Genomic DNA, 24,958 nt, shown 5'->3' on the forward strand with positions numbered 1-24,958 from the left:
GTGTAGTCGTTTCAGTGATTCTTCGCCTTGGGTCCAATGGAAAAAAATGTCATCGATGTATCTGGTGTTTAACATCGGTTGAAGGTCATGTGCGGTGAGGGGGTCTTGTTCAAACTTGTGCATGAAGATGTTGGCATATTGAGGTGTGAATTTAGTCCCCATGGCTGTTCCATGTGTCTGGATGAAGAACTTGTTGTCGAAGGTGAAGACGTTGTGATGCAGAATGAAGCGGATGAGTTGCAGAATTACGTCTGGGGATTGGCAGCTGTAGATGTTGAGTACTGAGGCTGTTGCAACAATGCCGTCGTCATGGGGGATGCTGGTGTAGAGTTCCGAAACGTCCATTGTGACGAGGAATGTTCCTGGTTCAACTGGTCCATGGGTGCTGAGTTTCTGCAAGAAGTCTGTCATATCGCGACAGAAGCTGGGCGTTCCTTGCACGATGGGTTTCAACCGGGACCTTGGATTCATGTCGCATTACATTCACCCCCCACCATCCGGCCTGGGCTTTCGGAATCCCTCCCAACTGTCCGGGCTTGAGACAATTCACACCTCTTTAACCTGTGATTATCCCACGCTCCAGATGCTCCACCTGGACATGTAAATATTTAATTACCTGCAAAGACTCGCATTCAAAGTATCATCTTGCATCTTTGACTTTGTCTATATATGTGTTTCTGGAACCCACCTCTTCACTCACCTGAGGAAGGAGCTGTGCTCCGAAAGCTAGTGATTCGAAACAAACCTGTTGGACTTTAACCTGGTGTTGTAAGACTTCTTATTGTGCTCACCCCAGTCCAATGCCGGCATCTCCACATCATGAATAAACGGTGACTCTGTAATTACAGTGAGTGACTCTTGGCCGGTTTAACTCAGTTGGCTGGACAGCTGGTTTGTGAGGCAGAGCAAGACAATTCCCATACCAGCTGAGGTTCTTCATGAAGGCCCTGCCTTCTCAACCTTGCCCCCTGCGTGAGGTGTGGTGATCATCAGGTTAAATCCCCACCTGTCAGCTCTCCCCGTCAAAGGGGAAAGCAGCCTATGGTCATCTGGCACGATGGCGACTTTACTTTCTGTTTTACTTACCACAGTGAATGACTCTCACCTCAAATAAACAGTGATTCTGTAATTATGTGAGTGACCCTTACCCTGAATGAACAGTGAATCTGTAGTTACAGTCAGTGAGTCTTACCCTGAATAAACAGTGACTGTATAGCTACACAGTAAGTGACCCTTATCCTGAATGCACAGTGACTCCTCAACCACAGCAGTCAATTTTTTATATTTGCTTCATTTAGTGAAACAGATGGTTTGACAAAGATAAATGACTTACAGGCAGTCAATAAGTATTTGGAAAGGAGCCATGCTCGAGTGGCTGACTCATTAAGATTTCCTACTGTTAGGAAAAATACCAACAAACTTATCTTACTTTTGTAAAGCTAAGGTTGGCTTCACTCAAGACAGATGCCTCGGATTTTGAACAGGAAGAAGAGACAAGAACATTCAAATCCAAACAAGAGACATTCTTAGGTGATCAGCCATGTAACAAATCAAACCAGACCTTAAAGGAAGCATAGTGAAATCAGCACTAATCCAGTTGAAATAAATCAAGCATTCATATCTCCGAATAGCTGAGCAGCTTCAGGATTCAAAAAAAAGCCTATTTTTGACAGTTGATCAGTCTGCAAACACTGGTATATTTTTTCTGAACCCACTCCAACATGAAAATACCAACTCTTATCAACTGTGATTCACTCTTCCCAGTCAATATTCAAATTTTCCCATGCTAACAAACTTTCAGTACCTTCTCCTCAAGACTTACCCAAAGATTAAGAATTGCAAACTTTGTGATGTAGCCTCACATTGCATCAATGAACTGTGCCACCAACTGCCCAATGAGTGAAGAAATCAAAGAAATAATTAGGAATGTATATACTTGTCCTCGAAAGCTAAGGAAGTACAGAGTAGAAAAATAATGGAATATGAAGTACAGGAACTAACCAGATATTGCAGCAATGCACTTTATCCTCCATTTAAACATGGTCTGTTGGATATCCAAATATAATGGGTGCGGTTCTCTGGCCGCGTTGCGCTCGAGTGAGAGCACAACGTGGCCAGAGAATGCCGGGAAAGCCCTCTCACAGGCTTCTCGGCAGCCTCTGCACCTCACGGCATTCACCCAAGGTGTTGGATTCGGAACAACGCCCCAAATGGGCGTGACTAAACGCGCTCCCAGAAGTAGGTCTTAAACCTACTTAAGACCTACTCACCCAGGATACGCAGGCCTCCCTTGACTTGCCGGCCTCCCCAGGGAGTCTGCAGCTGGGCATCGATCAGTGCTGGTCCGCAAGAATGTGAACCAGGCGGAACAGCACCCGGAAAGTCTCAGGTACCTTGGAAATCTGCACATTAGAGTAAGGCTTACAGCCTCACTCTAATATACAGTGTTGTTAAAAAGTGATCCCACCCATTGTGGGCGGGATTCCCCCTGCAATATCTCACGAGATTGCAATGTCTCCCAGCTTTCACCAGCCACGCTGCACCCGCGGCGAGCTACATTTCCGGCGCAGCGTGGCTGGAGGATTGCGTCCAAAGTGTGGGCTTAACCGGAGAGAAACTCCCCAGGGTCCAAAAAAGTGACTAAGTGTCATTGAATAGCGATGGAGAACTCTCCAGCAGATCCGGCGGGAAACTCCCTGAAAAACCCACCACAAATTAACGTAGAAGGTTTTTGGGAGAATCACGTCCAATATTAAAATGCATCGTATTTTTAGATAATGGGAAAACAGTGCAAGACACAATAATTCATCCAACTTTAATGTGCTGCTTGTGCTAGTAGTTTAATAGCATTGGAATCATTTAGCTGATCCATCATCTGAAAGTTCCCAATCTGTGAGGTCTCAACTCTAGCCACAAGTCCCATCATATAGGTGAATCAGTCAAAAATGCTCCAGCCCAAGTCACTAAATGTAATCAAGAAGGAGATGGATAATTTTTTAGATGTTAATGGCATCCAAGGGTTATAAGGAGAAAGCAGGAATATGGCATTAAAATAGCCACAATCGTATTGAATGCAAAGCAGGCTCGAAGGGCCAAATGGCCTACTCCTGCTCCTCGTTTCTGTGGCGGAATTGTGCGGCCATTTCCACTGGCAGGGTCTTCCTGACCCGCCAATGGTGAGCCCCAACTGCGGGTTTTCCGGCAGTGGCGAGGGGGTGCACAAAATGGGAAACCCGCTGACAGCAGTGGGACCTAGCTGGGCGCCTCTGCTACCGCAAACCATGAAGCGGGAGGTGCAGAAAATGCCACCCTCTGCTTCTATGTTTGATGCCAAGCACTGTCTATGAGCTCCAGAAGGGAGCACGAACTCATCTGCACTGGTCTCAGTAGCGCTGTTGATTTGAAGAGTCAAAACCGAGCCTGCTTATTTAAATAGTCTTTGATTCTAATCTGATGCGTGGGAAATGTAATGCAGCCAGTACAGGAAACAGTAGTTCGCTTTACATTCAATGTGTATTCTGCTCACTGGTACAGACAAATCTGCTTTGATTTTAAAGTCAACAGCTTTGCAGTGCTAATCTAAAGAAAGGCTGTTGATGTCGCAAATTGAGATCATGGAATTTACAGTGCAAAAGGAGGCCATTCGGCCCATCGCGTCTGCGCCAGCTCTTGGAAAGAGCACCCTACCCAAGGTCAACACCTCCACCCTGTCCCTATCCCCCAGTAGCCCCACCCAACATTAAGGGCAATTTTGGACACTAAGGGCAATCTATCATGGCCAATCCACCTAACCTGCACATCTTTGGACTGTGGGAGGAAACCGGAGGAAACCCACGCAGACACGGGGAGGATGTGCAGACTCTTCCCAGACAGTGACCCAAGCCGGAATCGAACCTGGGACCCTGGAGCTGTGAAGCAATTGTGCTATCCACAATGCTACCATGCTGCCCACGGTATGCCCACGGGATGATCATATGCTGCCTTACACACTCAGAGAAATCACTGTAATGAAGCATTTTTGGTCAGCCTCTTAAGTCCTGTAGTGGGCCTAGAAGGTGAAGGAAAATTTATGGGCCCGCACAATATCTGATAGAAGAGTGGATCCAGCATCATCTGACCTTGCTGGCCGGAAACAAACAGCAAAGAGAAGGCTACTGTGATAATCCCCAATTGGACCATGGGGAATTAATACTAGATCACCCCGTGGGGTTCATGGTGTTCGAGTTTCCCTGGTAATGAGCAGAGATGCACCCAACTTGGACCTGTTAACTCAGCCCTCTAAATGCTGGCCTGAACCTGGACTGGTGGTTCCATTGTTGTATGCCTCAGTAGTGGCTTTACTTGTGAGTTATAAATAAATGTGACCTTCCAGGCCATGTGTCCTGCATTACTACAGCCACTACAGGGAACTGAAGAGGGTAGTTGAGGAGAAGTCATACAGTCAGAATTCTGCACAACAATTAATGCTGACTGGGGGCTTTTTATTATTTGCCAGTTTCTAACATCACTGAGGAAAGGACACACTCCAATCTAGTATGGAGTGTATAACTAAATATTACTTTACTTGTCCTAGCATATAATAATTTCAAGGATAATATTTGTATTGTCTACTGATGACAAAGAGACACCACCACTTTAATCAAATATAGAATACTGCCCAGTAATCTTACGATGATAAGACAAAGGATTGAATTTTCATTTTGGAAGGGGAGGAAGGGACGTGGGACTTATCTCGCCATTGCGATTCTGCCACTATCGCTAGACTGCCAGGAAATGGGATCTGGCCTTAATTAGCCCACAAAGGGGTCTGTTGACTGGGACAGGAATGGAATGATGCCAGAGCAACAGATTAAAAGACTCACCTCCATTCATCAGTTCCTCCAATAGAATCAGCTATATTGGGAAGGTCTCACAAACTCTAGAAATTTAAACCTACTGATCAATTTAATGCCTCTCCCCATCCATCCATTATCCACCTTATGAACATAACTCGAAAGTTTTATTTTCCAGCTGGAAGCCATTGAATAGCACATAAAACCATCTAAGCAAATGAACAGATCCTTTAAGCCAGCTGTGTAAAGAGTCAAGCATTTGTAAAATGATAAGGCTTTTATGATAAGGTTTGCAGCCAAGAGCCCAGAAAACTCCCAGAGTAAAAACTCACCTTAAAATTTCTATCTCAGAAGATGTCTGAGGTGAAAAGTAATGGGAAAAGATTAACATTTACACATAATGATCACCTTAGGCTACCCCTGCAATAGTGTGAGATGCACTTTACCGTTATATCCATTAGCTGAATTATCTTTGAACTCATCAGAAGACTTTTCCATATTTACAATGTTGATCTTTCACCTGATAGTTTGCCAGATGGCAAAAGTGGCAATCTGGCAAACACTTTGTTTATTGTGTACTTGAAAGCCCCGCCTTCTCAACCTTACTCCTCGCCTGAGGTATGGTGATCCTCAGGTTAAATCACCACCAGTGAACTCTTCTCCTCAAAGGGAAAAGCAGTCTATGGTCACTGGAACTATGGCGACTTGACTTTTTACATCACAGCATTGACATGGCTGACCTTAACAAACACAGATATCACTTGCTGCATTTCATAATGAATTGTAAAGGAGGCAAAAACAATTTTAAAACACTTCCTGCCTCCTGTCCATGCTTTATGCCTGCATGCAGCTGGTGTAAAACCCGACAGCTGCTAAAATCTGGCCGCCTCCTTCAAACCTATCAGACTTGTCAGAGATAGACTCTCAATAGGCCTGGAACGATTGTCTCCTCAGTGAGAGTGGGTAGGCTCCAGGGCCTGTTACCTAACCTACCCTCAACAAAATAGCTGAGAGTGCTCTGCTCGGTGGCCAGTTTTTTCCAGTCCTGCTTCAATTTGCTCCAGATTGGGATCATGAAATTGTGACGTCGGGTTTACAATCACAAAAAATGAAAATGGCAAAGTGATAATTATGTCAAACTTGTATATCTTACCGAATGACAAACTGAAACACAATTTAAAACGGACATTCATTCAATATCAGGGTCATCACTTATATCAAAAGGTAAAGACGGATCAGTAACATTTTATGCTATGCAATGCAAAAGCAGCACAATCTAGTGATACAATGTTCTCGATGCTTACAGAGAATCATAGAATCCCTACAGTGCAGAAGGAGGCCATTCAGCCCATTGAGTCTGCACCGTCCCTCTGAAAGATCACCCTACCTAGACCCACTCCCCTGCCCTATCCCCACAACTCTATAACTGCACCTAACCTGCACATCTCTGGACACTAAGGGGCAATTTAGCATGGTGAATCCACCTAACCTGCACTTCTTTGGACTGGTGGGTGGAAACCGGAGAAAAATGATTTATTTAAATTTTACAATCCATGAAAAGAAACAAATGCATTTTGACTGCACTTAATTTGAGATAGATCACTGTATACTTTCTAACACAATAAGTAAAACACAACCAAACAATCCTTACCTGGGTGTAATTAATTAGTAGCCTGTAAAGCAAAACATTTTTTTGATGTGCTTCCTTTGCCAGTTCTTTGATGTTGGTAAAATCTTCCATTCGAATGCAGGAAGATGCAGTTTCCAAGTTGTTCAAGTGCACCTGTCGCAAAAAAAAAATCTGTTCATATGTATGTAATAAAATGCCTTTGTCCTTAGGTTGAAAGTAAAGACACAAGATGAGATAAATGGCCAACAATATTGAATTATCAGTGTAGCTAAAGTCAGAGATGTTTATCATTTCCAAGACGGAAACTAATGGCCTGGATTTGGCCATTTTCATGACAACAAAATTGTCCATGTTCGCCGTCAGTACTGTTGTCGGCCTGGGTTTAGAAAACTCCAAAGTATTTTATGGAGTTCACCTGACCTATAACTGTTTATTGAATTTGGCTAGGATGAGCGCAGGAGCCTGTCTTTCAGGTATTATTCAAAAGAGATCCTAGGTGCTTTTAATCAAAAAACAAGCTTTATTCTATGAATTTAGTCAACATTTGTTTACACACACACAGTAAGAATATTTATCAACTACAAACATAAGGACCCCACACAGCGACATTAATCTATGTATAACCCGTAATGAATTCCCCCTTAACTGTTCCAATTCAATAACAAAATCCAAGTAAAAACAGAAACCCCTTTTCAAAGGAGTGGCCCATCTCACTGGTATAAGGCTGGTTACTGGTACTCTGATCCCCTTTCCAAACAGTAGGTTTGAATTCCTAAAATCTCTTTTAAGTTATCAAGCAGTCTGAAAACAGCTTTAAAATGAAGATAGAGAGACACTTCTTTCAAACTGTGCAGTTCAAAACCAGTCCAAACTCAAAGCAAAAGTAAAACCCACAGCCACAGGCCAGCTCCACTCACACAATGAAGCCATGTGATAAGACAAAAACATTTCTTAAAGGGACACTCCCATGACAGAACCTTTCTGAAACTGAGAGCTATACATGCGCAATTAAAAGCAGAATTTCTGAAGCTACTGTCCGTGATTTCTTGTTCCTCCCCTGAGTATGCTTCAGAATTCCTGCAGACGGTAATCTTATAAATCACTTGAAACCACTTCCAATTTCATGCTATATGCAACAAAGTGCCATTAGATAGGGGGGTCATTTCCGGTGCTACAAGTGCCAGGAACGATCCCACTAATCCCGCCAAGAACGGACTCTGATTTTTATTTAATAAATCGCGCCCCATATATTTGCAGAATTTCTTTTTCGAATTTCATCATTTGAAGTTTACTTTCTTTTTAGAGATACCACAGAGTGTTTATTATTTCTGTCTATAATCTTCAAATATATTCCTAATCATATTAAATCCCATTCTTTCTAGTCTCTCATCTTGTTTGAGGCTTGTTCATTTCAAACTGAAAGATCCAGTCCAATAATCTTTTACCATCAACATCACCTTCGGCTTAGCATTTTACAGATCTGGATCACAATCATGCTCAGTCTTCTTTTCTCCAGAGAAAATAAGTTCAACTCCACATATTTCTGATAATAACTTTCCCCCTCTCCCCTTGAACCTGTGCCCCTTTGTAATTGAAACTTCCACCCTTGGAAAAAGCCTCTGACTATCCACCCTATCTATGCCTTGCATAATTTTGTAGACCTCTATCAGGTTTCCCTTCAGCCTCCATCTTCCCAGTGAAAACAATCCTAGTTTATTCAACCTCTCCTCATAGCCAACACCCTCAAGACCAAGCAACATCCTGGTGAACCTTCTTTGCACTCTCTCCAAAGCTTCCACATCCTCCTGATAATGTGGTGACCAGAAATACAAATGCGGCCTAACTAAGATTTTATATAGCTGCAATATGATTCCTCAACTCTTATACTCAATGTCCTGGCTGATGAATTCAAGCATGCCATACCTTCTTAATCACCTTGGTCACCACTTTTAAGGAACTGTGGACCTGCATGCCCAGATCCCTCTGTATGTTAATGTTCCTAAGTGTTCTGTCATTTACAGTATAATTCATACCTAGATCTGATCCTCCAAAATGCATCACCTCGCATTTGTCCGGATCAAATGCCATCTGCCATTTCTGTGCCATGTCTCCTTTGCATTTATATCCTGTTGTATCCTCCGACATTCCTTGGCACTATCAGCAACTCTGTCAATCTTCGTGTCATCCGCAAACTTACTAATCCGACCACCCGCATTTTCCTCCAGATCATTTATATATACTACAAACAACAGAGGTCCCAGCACTGATCCCTGCGGAACCCCACGAGCTACAGATCTCCATTCGGAAAAAACACCTACTGCGACTCTCTGTCTTCTATAACTAAGTCAGTTCTGTATTCATCTAGCCAGCCCACCCCGAATCCCATGAGACTTTTGTTTTTGTAACAGTCTGCCATGTGAGACCTTGTCAAGTGTCTTACTAAACTCCACATAAACTACATTCACAGCCTTTTCCTTGTCAATTTTCTTTGTCACCTCTTCAAAAATCTCAATTTGTTGAGAAATGACCTTTCCCGTACAAAGCCATGCTGCCTGTCACTAACCATCAATTTTCCTCCAAATGTGCATATATCCTAACCCTCAGTATCTTTTCCAAAAGCTCCCCCACCACTGATGTCAGGCTCACCGGCCTATAATTTTCTGAATTATCCCTGCTTCCTTTCTTAAACAAGGCTAATAACATTGGCTATTCTCCAGTCCTCTGGAACCTCGCCTGTGGTCAAAGAGGATGTGAAAATATCTGTTAAGGCCCCAGCTATTTCTCCCCTTACCTCCCACAGTAATCTGGGATAAATCTCATCTGGCCCCGGAGATTTGCCTACATTAATGCAATTTAGGATACTCACCACTTCCTCCTTTGATATATTGACATTCACAAGAGGGTTCACACACCTATCCCTGACCTCAACATCCATCATGTCCTTCTCCCTGATGAATAATGATGCAAAGTACTCATTAAGGATTTCACCCACTTCCTGTAATTCCACACATAATTTCCCTCCATTGTCCTTGAGTGGGCCTACTCATTCTCGTGCTACCCTCTTGCTCCTAATATATGCATAAAAAACCTTGGGATTCTCCTTGACCATGATTGCTAAAGACTCTTTCAGCCTGCCTAATTCCATGTTTAAGTTCACTGTACTCCTCCAGGGCTTTGTCAGTTTTTCGATGCCTAGACCTAACGTACGTTTCCTTTTTCCTTTTCATTAAGCTTACAATTTCCCCTCGTCATCCATGGTTCACCAATCCTGCCATTTCTATCCTTTCATTATTAGGCAATGGTATCACCAGGTGATCTACACTAGTTAAAATAATTTGGTTAAATCTCCAGGTCAAATCTAAACATGTAATTGAAATAAATAACATACGAGTGTCTATGGTAGAAGCTGAACATCAATTCTAACTACAAAATTTGAGTAAACTCGATTGCCTACCAATTTTCAAATGAGTAGAATTTATGAAAAAAAGAGATTGGCACAGGAAACAACATGAAAAGTGTCTGGTAGAGAACATGGTAGAGAGCTTACACACTTCACTAACTGTGGGAATAAGTTAATTTTGCAACAAAGGTGCTGGACATTAGGAGCTTCTGATCCTTTAGCATCACATTGGGATTCCACAATCAAGAAGGCAGATACTTTTCCAGAAACAGGAGTAGAGATAAAGAGAGCATGGAAATTGGAGAGATATGTTACTTGAGGCTACCTGCTTGTACACTAACCAAAAGAAAATGCTGGAAATTTTCAGCAGGTCTGGCAGCATCTGTAGGGAGAGAAAAGAGCTAACGTTTCGAGTCCAATGACTCTTTGGCAAGTCATGTGAGAGTAGCTTTAAGAAATGGGTGTTTAGAAATGGTGTGTATATAAGTATCTGTAGTGAGAGTACCTTTAAGAAATGGGTGTTTATTACTGCAGTGATGTCAGAGAGTGGGTGGAGTTGGGCTGTCTGTCAGATTTTTACTTTCGTTTTAGGCTGTTTGCTGCAGGGTGTGTTTTAGTTTCGTTTTCAGAGCTGGATAGTTGCAGTCACACCCAGAAGGTGTATGAATCTCTCTCTGTAATCTAAAGACAGTAAATCGATCCTGGTGATTTAAAACTAATAACAGTAGTGACTTTAACCTGATGTGCTTCTGGTAAAAGGTGTTGAAACTCGTATGGGTGTTAAAAGGAAAGCTTAAAGGATTACTTAGTGTTGTAGTCTTTGAGGGTTGCATGTGAATTAATGGTTGCTAAGATGTTCACTGTATGTTTTAAAAGGTTAACTTGAGTTCATAGAATAAACATTGTTTTGCTTTTAAAAAAATACTTTTCCATTTCTGCTGTACGACACCTGTAGAGTGGGCCCTGTGCTCCCCATACCACAATCTATTAAAAGTTGTGGATCAGGTGAACTCCATGCTACACTTTGAGGTTCTCTAAACCCTGGCCCATAACAGTCAAAGCTCTCTTTTTTTAAATAAATTTGGAGTAACCAATCATACTTTTTTCCAATTAAGGGGCAATTTAGCGTGGCCAATCCATCTAACCTGCACATCTTTGGGTTGTGGGGTTGAAACCCATGCAGACACGGGGAGAATGTGCAAACTCCACATGGAGAGTGACCCAGGGCCGGGATTTGAACCCGGGTCCTCAGCGCTGTAGTCCCAGTGCTAACCACTGCACCACATGCCACCCCTTGTCCACTATCTCAGATGGAACTACTGCATGTTCCAGAAAGAAAGAAAATATAGCTAACTAAAATAGTTTTAAAAGAAATGAAATTTCTCCACTTTCTCCTGGACGCGGTGGAGGCCAGGAGGGATGTCCTGTTCCCCCGAGAGTCCCAGAGGGTGAGTCACAAGGCAGTCTGTGCTGACTGGGATGAGGTGGCGGCAGCAGTCAGCTCGGGCAGTGTGACCAGGAAGACTGGCCTCCAGTGTCAGAAGACCTGCACCGGGCAGCACGAGCGAGTGGACATCAACGTCCCGGCCCCAACCCCCAAAGGAGCATCCCCCCCAGGCGACCCCAAACCCTCCGTCCATGCCCCTCGCTGACTCACTCCACGCATCCCTCCAACCCTCGCCCACCCCAACCCTCCTTCACACATCCATACAACTGTGAACCATGCGTGTGGCTAACGATGCCCTTTCTATGTCCCCGCAGGAAAAGTTCTCCCATAATCGGTGGGTGGGGACCCAGACTGGCGGTGGGGTGCCGGACTTGAGAGTCCTCACCTCCTTCGAGGAGCGGGCCATGGAGGTGTCTGGTGTGGCCAAGGACAGAACGGTCAGCTACGCAGAGGCTGGCGGATGCGGCAGAGGTGAGGATTCAGCAGGCTCCACCCGGAGGACCTGTCATATGTGAGCATTGATTTCCTTCCTGATTTACCCATCCCTCCCACTGATCACATGTTCATTCTCCCGCAGGTCCGCCAGCCGGCGGTGCCTGCCCAACCCGGACGGCCCCCTCTCCTGACTCCGAGGACAACACCTCGGAGGAGGGCTCCGAGGATGCCACCGTGTTCGCGGCATAGCTGTCATGCCAATCCTCCACCAGCGCAGATACACACATCTCGGTGGGAAATGTTAGTGGACAGGCTTCTGGGGCATGATCTGGTGAGCATCACACAGCTGCTGGTGTACATCAGGTAGAGGCAGGAACCCCCAGACACGACAGCAGTCGGAGGGCTGCTGAACCCCTGGGCCCAGCTGGGTCCCAGCCTGATGCTGCGCTCCGGCACAGAGTTTCCTGGAGCTGGTGGAGACAGTAGGGAGTGGCCGGGACGTTCAGACGGAGATGTCAGCGTCACTCCAGTAGATCCATGGCCAATTGGAGAAGTCCCACCAGCCACGGGCACAGGAAATGGCACCAGCAATGAGTGGCACTGAGGCCAACACTGCCAGGTGAGGGCAGCATGGTGGCGCAGTGGTAGCACTGCTGCCTCACGGCACCGATCACAGTTCTGGGTCACTGTCTGTGTGAAGTTTGCACATTCTCCCGGTGTCCACGTGGGTTTTGTCCCCACAACCCAAAGATGTGCAGTGTAAGTGGATTGGCCACACTAAATTGCCCTTTAATTGGACAAATGAATTGGGTACTCTAAATTTATTTTTAACAAACACTGCCAGGGTGGCGACCGCAGTGAAGTGCCTGGTGGACGACGTCGGCATCATGAGTGAAGGTGTCCAAGGCGTCGCTCAGTAAGTGACGGCCATGGCTGAGGGTCTTGACAGTATGTCTGCCGCACTGGGGGCTGTCACCCAGTACCAGGCCAACCTTGATGGGGTTCATGTTCCGCTCTCAGATGCGAATGGCCGAGGCGTGGAAGAGTTTGTCCTCATCGCAGGTGGGCATGGCGGAAGCACTGCAGAGCACGGCCCGGTCACTGGGGGATGTTTCCTAGTCATTGAGCAGCATCGCCGACGGCATCGACACGGCGAAGGCAGATGATGCAGGGGCAGCCGAGCCTCAAACCAGCTGTCCCTCCATCCCAAGGTGAACCTCAGCCTCGCCTGGCTTAGGCTCATTTCCTGCACTAATGAGCTCAGCTCGCCAATGCAGGAAGAGATCAGAGCTCCATTTCCAAATGGTACCCCGATCACTGGACCCCCGGCCATGGCATTGGGGTTCCAGTGTACCATCGTGCCCAGAGTTCCAACACCCAGGGACCCCGAACGCTTGGGAACTCACCCCACCCTGTCAGTACTCCTGGTCCACCATTGTGGAAACCAGTGCTAAACGGCACCCGCTCAGGGTCCCTGAGGCGAGGTGGTTAGATCCCGTGCCTTGGGCAACTCCAGCGTGAATATACTTAACTGCACACTCAAATATGCAAATCTTGATTCCACCCATTGCATGCCATTGACATTGTGTGTCATTATCTGCTAACACATTTATTGCAGTCCAACAGTTTCAAAACTATTTTTATAACCATTTCACTCATTCTAATGGGCTGAAGCGGGCGACACGGTGACACAGTGGTTAGCACTGCTGCCTACAGCGCTGAGGACCCGGATTCGATCCAGGCCCCAGGTCACTGTGTGGAGTTTGCACATTCTCCTCGTGTCTGTGTGGGTTTCATCCACACAACCCAAAAAGATATGCCGGGTAGGTGAATTGGCCATGCTAAATTGCCCCATATTTGGAGAAAAAAAAGAATTGGATACTCTAAATTCATTTATTTTTTAATTCTAATGGGCTGAGAAGTATTGCTCGGCTGACAACATTGTGCCACCGTTTCAATCTTAAAAACATATCTGAAGTTCAAAAACTGAGAAACACAGACTCTGCTACTGTTGCAGCAGCTGTTCAGAGTTTTAAATGTAAGATCTGGGACAGCTGTGTGTGCACACTAACATATATTTAACACTAAAGTATAATGGAGGTTGCATATTCCACTAAGACTTAATCAATGGAGGGGATCCATTGGTGGGGCCGGAAGATCCCACTGGCAAGAACGGCCCCAAGACCTGCCAACTGTCAGTAGTAAGGTTTCTTACTGAAACTGTTCCAATTTCTTTACTGAATGAGCAGAATTTATAACATTGTCCTGTGAGGGTCGATGGTAGTTTAAAGGATTATACCTCAGTGAAACAATAATCGTCAATTACAATAATAATGGGGCGGCACGGTGGCGGAGCAGTGGGTTAGCCCTGTTGCCTCACAGCGTGGAGGTCCCAGGTTCGATCCCGGCTCTAGGTCAATGTCCGCGTGGAGTTTGCATATTCTCCCCGTGTTTGCATGGGTTTCACCTCCACACCCAAAGATGTGCAGGGTAGGTGGATTGGCCACCCTAAATTGCCCCTTAATTGGAAAGAAAAATATTAATTGGATGCACTAAATTTTAAAAAAAGGAAAAATTATAATAATAATTATCTTTTTTATCACAAGTAGGCTTACATTAACACTGCAATGAAGTTACTGTGAAAAGCCCCTAGTCGCCACATTCTGGCGCCTGTTCTGGTACATGGAGGGAGAACTCAGAATGTCCAAGTGCCTAACAGCACGTTTTTTCAGGACTTGTGGGAGGAAACCGGAGCACCCGGAGGAAACCCACACAGACACGGGGAGAACGGCACAGACAATGACCCAAGCCGGGAATCGAGCCTGGGACCCTGGCGCTGTGGGTGGGCTGCAGATTGGCCCTCCTTATTTTCAGTGGTCCCCAAAATTACCCGGTATTCCAAATTCAAGTCATTTCTATATATAGAAAACGCAGTGGTTTGAGCATTGACTCTGGGGGAACACCACGGTGCAATATCCTCCAGTCTAAAGAATAACCATTCACGCTGATTCGCTGTTTCTGTCCTTAAACCAATTTTTTTATTTCACAAGCCACGATTTTGTTAACCAGCCTTTTATGTGGTTCATAATGTGTATTATCAACCTTCTCAGTTACTGTAGCTGACTTATCAGCTCTTTTCACCAAGATTTAATGCAGTTGTTTATTGACATTGTGTTTAATAATTTATGGGTGATTTTTAAATATGGTGGGCGGGATTCTCCCAACGAGAGTCTAAGTGCCGACGCCGGATTAAAAGCCAGAGTGTTTTACTCCGGCGTTGGCACCCGTTCACAGAACCCTATTCACCCCCCCTCCGTGGGGCTAGCAGGGGCGTTGCGCGATTTACAGGGGCGGGGCCTCGGCGCAGCGTCAGAGAATCTGCACCTCGTAAAAGATGCGGCGCCTTGGATCCTGCGCATGCGCAGTTGGGCCGGCGCCAACTAGCGCATGCGCGGTAGCCGTCCTCCCCTAGGCCGCCCCGCACAAACATGGCGGATGGATCCAGGCTCGCCGGCGGAATAAAGGAGGCCCGCCGACAGAGAGGTCGGCCCGCCGATCGGTTGGTCCCGATCGCGTATCAGGCCACTCCGGAGGCCCCCCCCCCCCCCCCCCCAGGAACGGAGCTCCCCTCCTCCCCCACAGGCCGCCCCCCAAGCCTTCGCGACGAGTACCCGCCAGCAGCGACCAGGTGTGGACGGCGCCGGCGGGACTAGGCCGTTTACGCACGGCCGCTTGGCCCATCTGGGCCGGAAAATCAGCACTCGCCGTTTGCGCCGATTCTCCGAGCGGCCCGCCGCGATTTGTGCGGCGCTGGTTTCAGGGGGTGGGAGAATCGCGTACGGGGGTCGGGGCGGCGTGGCGCCATTCGTGCGGCGCCCTGGCGATTATCCCACACGGCAGGGGGGGGAGGGGAATACCGCCCGGTAGATTGGCGGGTTCCTTTAAGTATTTTTGGATAGCACACCAGTTTGCGGAACTAATGGCTCTCCTGCACCTATGTGCTGCATTGAGCCTAACACAAATGATGCTACATTGAACAATTAAAATGGAAATGGATTCAGGTAGCAATCGAAGGAACTGTGCTCCAGTACAGTGCCCTCCCTCGGAATCAGTAATTGCTTGTTCAGTGAAATGGAGTCATTATTCTTCCTCTTCCAGTTGCATATACTAATAGCTATGATTTCGCTTTTTAATCTTAAGAAGGAATTATTTGTTTATATATTATAAAAGCAAGACTCTTTGGGCGAAATTCTCCGTTATCGGCGGAAACTCCGCCGATCGGCGGAAAAAACGGCGCAAATCCCACTTGCGTCACGTCATAAAAATGGGCCGATAGTCTGCGGCCCGAAATGGGCTAGCAGCGACGTAACGGGATCCGCGCTTGCGCAGTGGTTCACGCCGTGCAGCGTCATACGCGCTGCACGGCGTGACGGCTCATAAGGCCGCGCAGCTCCCCCCCACCCGACCGGAACACCCGACCGCAACACCCGACTTGATGGCTGGCCGTCGCTCAGCCCCGAGGTTCGAGTCACACGATGTGGAGGCGCTCCTGGACGCGGTGGAGCAGAGGAGGGACGCCCTGTATCCCGGGCACGGCCGCAGAGTTGCCCCACGCCACAGCCGGCGTCTGTGGAGGGAGGTGGCAGAGGCCGTCACCGCTGTGGCCCTAACACCACGGACAGGCACCCAGTGCCACAAGAAGGTGAACGACCTCGTCAGAGCAGGCAGGGTGAGCCTCCCCATATCCCCCCCTCCCCATATCCCCCATATCCCCCCTCCCCCATATCCCCCCTCCCCCATATCCCCCCTCCCCCATATCCCCCCTCCCCCATATCCCCCATCCCCATCCCCCCCTCCCCAATATCCCCCATATCCCCCCTCCCCCATATTCCCCCCTCCCCCATATCCCCCATATCCCCCCTCCCCCATATCCCCCCTCCCCCATATCCCCCCTCCACCATATCCCCCATATCCCCCTCCCCCATATCCCCCCTCCCCCATATCCCCCCTCCCCCATACCCCCCCTCCCCCATATCCCCCCCTCCCCCATATCCCCCCTCCCCCATATCCCCCATATCCCCCCTCCCCCATATCCCCCATACCCCCCTCCCCATATCCCCCATCCCCCATATCCCCCATATCCCCCCTCCCCCATATCCCCCCCTCCCCCATATCCCCCCTCCCCCATATCCCCCCTCCCCCATATCCCCCCTCCCCCATATCCCCCCTCCCCCATATCCCCCCTCCCCCATATCCCCCCTCCCCATATCCCCCCTCCCCCATATCCCCCCCTCCCCCATATCCCCCATATCCCCCCTCCCCCATATCCCCCCTCCCCATATCCCCCCTCCCCCATATCCACCCTCCCCCATATCCACCCTCCCCCATATCCCCCCTCCCCCATATTCCCCCCTCCCCATATCCCCCTCCCCCATATCCCCCCTCCCCCATATCCCCCCTCCCCATATCCCCCCTCCCCCATATCCCCCCTCCCCCATATCCCCCCTCCCCCATATCCCCCATATCCCCAAGTGAATCCAGCCCTAACCTTAACCTCTGCAATGCAAGCGCAACCGATGGCGTGCATTCATATACCTGCCTAACACTGTTGCCTTTTACCCCTGCCACCCCCCCCCCCCCCACAGGAGAAGCGCGCACACAACAATAGGGAGCATGTGAGGACTGGAGGAGGGCCCGCTGATGAGAGGCCACTGACCGTACACGAGGAAAGGGCCCTGGAACTGGCTGGCGGACCTGAGGACCGGGAGGTTGCTGATGCAGAGGTCGGGGCCCCACGAGCAAGTGAGCCACCAACAGCCCGTCCCCATATCCCCCCTCCCCTATATCCCCCTCCCCCGTATCACTTGATCACTGCCTGATGTCTAACCATGCATGCTTCATTGTGTATCGCAGGACCAAACGTCCAGGCACCCATCCCCGCAGATGCACACCGCCCGCAGGATGCCCCTCGCTGACCACAGGAGACGGAGAGACACGCACCCTCCAGCATGCGACGCCCGCAGGATGCCCCTCGGAGACCACGGGAGACGGAGAGACCCGCACCCTCCAGCATGCGACGCCCGCAGGATGCCCCTCGGAGACCACAGGAGACGGAGATACCCGCACCCTCCAGCATGCGACGCCCGCAGGATGCCCCTCGGAGATCACGGGAGACGGAGAGACCCGCACCCTCCAGCATGCGACGCCCGCAGGATGCCCCTCGCACACCACGGGAGACGGAGAGACCTGGAGCAACAGGGAGACGACACCCCCGTCACGTGCGGGAGCGACCACCCAGCGATGAGGGGGGCAGCCACAGGCCCCCGTCACATCCGAGCCAGGACACCACTACCCAGGACACCACTATCCAGGACACCCCTACCCGGGACACCACTACCCAGGACACCCCTACCCGGGACAGCACTACCCGGGACAGCACTACCCGGGACAGCACTACCCAGGACACCCCTACCCGGGAAGACGAAATACCGGACAGTGACTCAGAGTGGATGGGTGGAGACGAACCCCCACCCCAAAGTGCCATGGACTCAGAGTGGGACGAAGAGCACGACACAACTCCACTGCTGTCACCAACACCCTCCACCATCGCAGAAACACTCACCACGGTTGGGCACTTTAGTGATGAGGCGTCTGGTACACTCACTGGTGCGCACAACACAGCCGTCCCGGTACAGCAGGTGGAGGTAGGAGCAGCAGAGGGACCGGGCGGTCGGAGGGCAGCCCAGGCCAAGCGAACATCTGCCGCCCAGATGGATCCCGGGTTCCTGCAGTTACCACACCCACACATAGATCCGATGCAACCACCGACACGGAGACGAGCGAATAGGGTGACGGGTGGCTTGCGGCGGCTGCGGTCGCAGGTGGAGGAGTCCACCCGCGTCCAGGAGCTGGGAGTGGTCCCGGTCATGCGTGCCACCCAGGCTGACACCGCACGGGTGGCGTCCGCGGTGGAGGCAATGGGTGCGACGGTGTCAGACATGGGGAACGGTTTGCGAGGTCTGGGGCCTTCCGTGCAGGCGGCGTCTGTGGCCCAGGAAATGGCTGCCCTCTCACAGGAGGCCATGAGCCAGTGCCAGCGCCAGATGGCAGAGGCGCTCAACGCCATAGCCCAGTCTCAGCAGGCCATGGCCCAGTCTCAGCAGGCCATGGCCCAGTCTCAGCAGGCCATGGCCCAGTCTCTGCAGGCCATGGCCCAGTCTCTGCAGGCCATGGCCCAGTCTCAGCAGGCCATCGCTGAGGGCATCGGCGCCAGTGGCCATGTGCGAGCTGGCGTCGCACTGTCGCAGACAGGGTTCGACAACCCCCTGGGCTCCATGGCTGCAAACCTGCAGACCCCTGTCGATACCAGCACGGGCCTCCAGGACTGGCAGCGCCAGATGTCGGGGGCGCGTCGGATGGCCAGTCCGTTCGCATCCCCCACCCATGTAGAGGCCTGGGGGCCATCGGGCACCCCGAGGGAAGAGGAGGTGGTGTGGTCCGTCCCGGCTCCCTCTGTAGGGGAGGTCCCGGTACACCGCGACACCTCGGACTCCCCCCCTTCCGTCCCAGGTGCATCGGGTGGGCAACGGGCAGGACAGGCTGGCAGCTCGCCATCCCAGTCGCCCGGGCCGCAGCCTGGCCCATCTAGGCCAGGACGCCTCAGGAAACGGCCGCCAATAGGATCCGGTGTCAGAGGGCAGGAATCACAGGAGTCCACCTCCAGTTCTGCTGTACCGTCTGGGGAACCACGTAGACGTAGTCAAAGGGCCCGTAAGGCCAAACAATTAGACACTGAGTAAGTTGGCACGGGTGCAGGGCACAGATGAGTTTTAGGGGCTAGGGCACGTGCATGAACTCCTTTGGTTATTAAAGTCAATGTTACACCTACCGAAGCTGCCTTTGTGCTCTGTCAAAAGTGTGCGGGCGTGTCATGTACGTTGAGCGCAAGTGTGTGTGTGACGGGTGGTCTTACCTCAGCCCCAGGTGAGTCTGCCCCCTTCCCCCTGGGCCGCCATCAACATCCCCCGGGCAGAGGACGGGACCGTGCGCTGCAGTGTCACAGCCGCATGCAGGGATGGTCCGGGTGGATGGTGGTACTGTGGCCATGGGTCAGACATAGTCCAACGATGTAGAGCCAGGAGCTCATCGGAGGCGGGTTGTCATCATCCTCCATGGCCTGCGATAGACACGCGTCCACCCGCAACTGGGTGAGCCCGGCCCGTTGTGCCGCCGGTGGATCGGCAATTGGGGGTGGGGGGGTGGTGTGCATGCGGGTGGGGTGTGTGGGGTTGGGGAGGGGGGTGAGGGTGCTGGGTGGGTGGATGGGTGGGGGGTGTGGGTGGTCGGCTGTTGTCATGGTGTGCGGTCTGTGGCCATACTACCCGATTCGCACGCCCATCTAGTCAGTGAAGCGGGCGTCTATCAGTCTGTCCCGTGCCCGCTGGGCCAGCCGGTAACGGTGGACAGCCACCCGCCTGTGTCTACCCCGTCTGCCCTGACCATTGCCCCCATCCCCCTCATCTGGGGAGGACTGGGCCTCTTCCTGCTGCTCCTCCACTCCGCCCTCCTCTGCCTGCGGCACATCGCCCCTCTGCTGGGCTATGTTGTGCAGGACGCAGCACACCACAATGATGCGGCCGACCCTATCTGACCGATACTGGAGGGCGCCCCCAGAGAGGTCCAGGCACCTGAAACGCATCTTCAGCACGCCAAAGCACCTCTCGATCACTCCCCTTGTCGCTACATGGGCATCATTGTAGCGGTTCTCTGCCTCATTACGTGGCCTCCGTATAGGCGTCATCAGCCACGATCGCAATGGGTAGCCCCTGTCGCCCAGCAACCAGCCCCTCAGCCGGGGATGGCGTCCCTCGTACATGCCGGGGATGGATGACCGCGACAACACGAATGAGTCGTGTACACTGCCTGGGTGACGGGCGCAGACGTGCAGGATCATCATGCGGTGGTCGCAGACCACCTGTACGTTCATTGAATAGGTCCCCTTCCTATTAGTGAACACGGCCCTGTTCTCTGCAGGTGGCCGCACGGCGACGTGCATCCCATCGATCGCGCCCTGGACCATGGGGAACCCGGCAACGGCAGAGAAGCCCACGGCCCGGGCATCTTGGCTGGCCCGGTCCACGGGGAAGCGGATGTAGCGGTGCGCCATGGCATAAAGGGCATCTGTCACTGCCCGGATGCACCGATGCACCGATGTCTGCGATATGCCGGACAGGTCCCCACTCGGTGCCTGGAATGACCCCGTTGCATAAAAGTTCAGGGCCACCGTAACCTTGACGGACACGGGGAGAGGGTGTCCCCCGCCAGTGCCACGCGGTGACAGGTGTGCCAGCAGGTGGCAGATGTGTGCCACGGTTTCCCGGCTCATCCGGAGTCTCCTCCTGCATTCCCGGTCCGTGAGGTCCTGGTATGACTGCCGGGGCCGGTACACACGGGGCGCCCTCGGGTGCCTCCGTTGCCGTGGGGCCACGACGTCCTCCTCCCCCTCCTCGTCCTGTCGGTCAGGTGTCCCTCCAGCCTGGGCGGCTGCCGCCTGCCCCTCTGCGGCAGCCTGCGCCGCCTCTCTGGCACGCTCCTCCTCCTCCTCCTCCTCATCCAGGGCAACATAGACATGAGCGGCTGCCACCACGGCGGCCAACATCGCTGGATGGTCTGAAAACATGACGGCCTGGTGGGGGGGAGGGGAACGACGACATGTCATCATTGCCCATATCCCCTCCTCCCCCCAGCCAGGTGGCATGGACCGCATGGGTCCAACTGTTGGAGGCTGGCACCTGGCCAGGTGGACCAACTCATTTGCCCTCCCATCACCCACCCCGGCACGGACCCCCTCCCCAACCCCCAACCTCCACCCCAGCACGGACCCCCCCCCCAACCTCCACCCCGGCACGGACCCCCTCCCCAACCCCCAACCTCCACCCCAGCACGGACCCCCCCCCCAACCTCCACCCCGGCACGGACCCCCTCCCCAACCTCCACCCCAGCACGGACCCCCCCCCCAACCTCCACCCCGGCACGGACCCCCTCCCCAACCTCCACCCCAGCACGGACCCCCCCCCAACCTCCACCCCGGCACGGACCCCCTCCCCAACCTCCACCCCAGCACGGACCCCCCCCCCCCAACCTCCACCCCGGCACGGACCCCCTCCCCAACCCCCAACCTCCACCCCGGCACGGACCCCCTCCCCAACCTCCACCCCAGCACGGACCCCCCCCCCCAACCTCCACCCCGGCACGGACCCCCTCCCCAACCTCCACCCCAGCACGGACCCCCCCCCAACCTCCACCCCGACACGGACCCCCTCCCCAACCTCCACCCCGGCACGGACCCCCTCCCCAACCCCCAACCTCCACCCCAGCACGGACCCCCCCCCAACCTCCACCCCGGCACGGACCCCCTCCCGGCACTCCCCCGGAGCCCAGCCTACTCTAACCACCCCCCCCCCCCCCCCCCCGCCACACACACACACAAGCCGAGACACACCTCTCCTCACGCAATCAGTCTGCGGCCACGCCATTTCCTGCCCAGAGCCAACCCCCCAGGCCGTCACTCACCTCCTCGCTGGTCGGCGTGAGCCTGGAGCACTGGGTCACGCCGATGAAAAGGAGGTTTGATTGAAGTCGACGTGAACGGTCATCACGTCGACGTGACTTCGGCCCATCCGGAAGGGAGAATATCGGCAGGCCGAAAATCGGCTGCCTTGCGCAGACCCGTGACATTCTCCGCGGCAGCGGCGCCATTAACGCCCCGCCGACTTTTCTCCCTTCGGAGACTTCGGCGGGGGCGGGATTCACGGCGGCCAACGGCCATTCTCCGACCCGGCGGGGGGTCGGAGAATGACGCCCTTTGTGTTTGAAATAGCTTCAATAGGATTATGAACTTTAAACATATAAATAGGAATGCGAACAAACATATGTGGGTCATCCCCTCAGATACAGCTTTTGATGAATCCAGTTTGATAGCTTAGTCAGTATGCTCAGCTCCCTCAGTTTGTTTCATATGATTCTTCAGTTTTCTTGGAAGAGGAACATTTTTGTAGCATTCTTCCCATTTATTCCTGCTATTAATTTAACACTGTGATAGATTTTGGGAAAACCCCACCCCGAGTGTCAGACTGAAAAGCGACATGTATCTCTCCAGTTGCACAGCCGAGTTGTCACTCCTGATTCTCTGGCACTCAATGTGTGGTTTGTGCCGTCACTCTGGCATGGCAGGGCCTGATAGAGCTGGAAAGGCCAGTTTGGCAAAATCGGGGTGCCATCTTTAAAGGATGCACCGATCTGCGCTGATATTTAACTCTCCCCCACCCCCACGGAGGATCTCCTGTCTCAAAAGCATCAGAGCAACCCCTTCCCCTCACCACACAAGCATCGGGGCATCCCCATACTCCCAACCATGCAAGCATCGGGGCACTTCCGCCACTGCCCAGGCATTGGGCAGCCCCTCACAGATATCGCCCCACCCCCATCTTATGGCATTGGCCCCACCCCTCACAGGTAGCAGAGTACACCCCCCCACACCACACAAACATCAGGGTTAGCTCCCACACAGGTATCGCCCCTCACAGGCATCATTCACCCTCCCCCCACCTTACAGGCAATGCTACTCCCCCACACAGGTATCGCCCGCCCGCCCCTCACAACATCCCTCCCGCCGCAAACCCCACAGACTTTCCCGCCCCTTCCCTTCATAGACATCACCCACCCCCAACCCACTTTCCCCTCTCTGTGCCGAGGACTATCCCACATTTAGTGTTCTCTTGCTCTATGGGAAGCATTGTAATCTCTGACCATGCTCCCGTCCTCCTGGAATTTTTGCTTGGGGGGTCTCTCACCCCTCCCTCTCCCCCCCAGGTCTCGGTCATGGTGGTTTGACACCTCCCTTCTTAGGGCTAAATACTTTAGCACATATTTTAAGTAGTTTGAGTTTATTCACTCAGTCAATTCCCCATCTGATGTCACTCCTATCACTCTGTGGGAGATCAGCAAGCCTAATCGAGGGGTTGGCTATTTCTTACACAACTAACAAAAGGCGGAGGAAGAATGTGTTGGAGGTTTGCTTGACCGAGGTAGAAGAGAAGTAGGAGGACTCCTAACAAGCAATTGCTAAAGGAGGTTAGGGCGGCACGGTGCAGTGATTAGCACTGCTGCCTGCTGCGCTGAGGACCCGGGTTCAATCACAGCCCTGGGTTACTGTCTGTGTGGAGTTTGCACATTCTCCCAGTGTTTGCGTGGGATTCACACCCACAACCCAAAGATGTGCAGGGTAGGTGGATTGGCCATGCTAAATTGCCCCTTAATTGGGAAAAAAAAATTGGGTACTCTAAATTTAAAATAAAAGAAGTACTGGAGCCGTTTGGGCTAGGGACGGGGTTAACTTCTGTGCAATGCCCCATGGTAAGCGTTCGGACCAACAACACCAGCTCGGAACACTTTAAGTTGCACAGGGGAACCAGGCAGGGATGCCCGCTGTCCCCTCTCCTGTTTGGCCTTTTACAGATGCACCATAGAAAGCATCCTATCGGGCTGCATCACAGCCTGGTATGGCAACTGCTCGGCCCAGGACCGCAAGAAACTTCAGAGAGTCGTGAACACTGGCCAGTCCAGCACACGAACCTGCCTCCCATCCATTGACTCCATCTACACCTCCCGCTGCCTGGGGAAAGCGGGCAGTATAATCAAAGATCCCTCCCACCCGGCTTACTCACTCTTCCAACTTCTTACATCGGGCAGGAGATACAGAAGTCTTGAGAACACGCACGAACAGACTCAAAAACAGCTTCTTCCCCACTGTTACCAGATTCCTAAATGACCCTCTTATGGACTGACTTCATTAACACTACACCCTGTATGCTTCATCCGATGCCAGTGCTTAAGTAGTTACATTGTATATGTTGTGTTGCCCTATTATGTATTTTCTTTTATTCCCTTTCCTTCTCATGTACTTAATGATCAGTTGAGCTGCTCGCAGAAAAATACTTTTCACTGTACCTCGGTAAACAATAAACAATAAACAAATCCAATCCAATCCAACTGAACCCTTGGCGATCGCTCTGCGAGACACAAAAGGCTGGAAGGGCATCCAAAGAGGAGGCAGAGAGCAGAGACTCACTCTATGCGAATGTGATGAACGGTTACTGTAACACTGTACCCTTGTCATCATGTAAGGTGATGTCCCCTTTAAGACCGGGCTTGGG

At 51.5% G+C, this 24,958-nt stretch overlaps 1 protein-coding gene across 6 annotated transcripts in view; it reads right to left on the reverse strand.

Moving 5' to 3' along the window:
- The window catches only part of crppa (CDP-L-ribitol pyrophosphorylase A), a 599,604-nt gene that overhangs the window by 321,498 nt on the left and 253,148 nt on the right, over positions 1-24,958 (reverse strand). For all 6 annotated transcript variants that reach the window (XM_072509159.1, XM_072509161.1, XM_072509158.1 and 3 more), the window contains one exon: positions 6,484-6,615. In XM_072509159.1, coding sequence (XP_072365260.1) covers positions 6,484-6,615 — 132 coding nt within the window. The remainder of the gene's footprint in view (positions 1-6,483; positions 6,616-24,958) is intronic.

The sequence above is a fragment of the Scyliorhinus torazame genome, chromosome 6, assembly GCF_047496885.1.
Source record: "Scyliorhinus torazame isolate Kashiwa2021f chromosome 6, sScyTor2.1, whole genome shotgun sequence".
Lineage (NCBI taxonomy): Eukaryota > Metazoa > Chordata > Chondrichthyes > Carcharhiniformes > Scyliorhinidae > Scyliorhinus > Scyliorhinus torazame.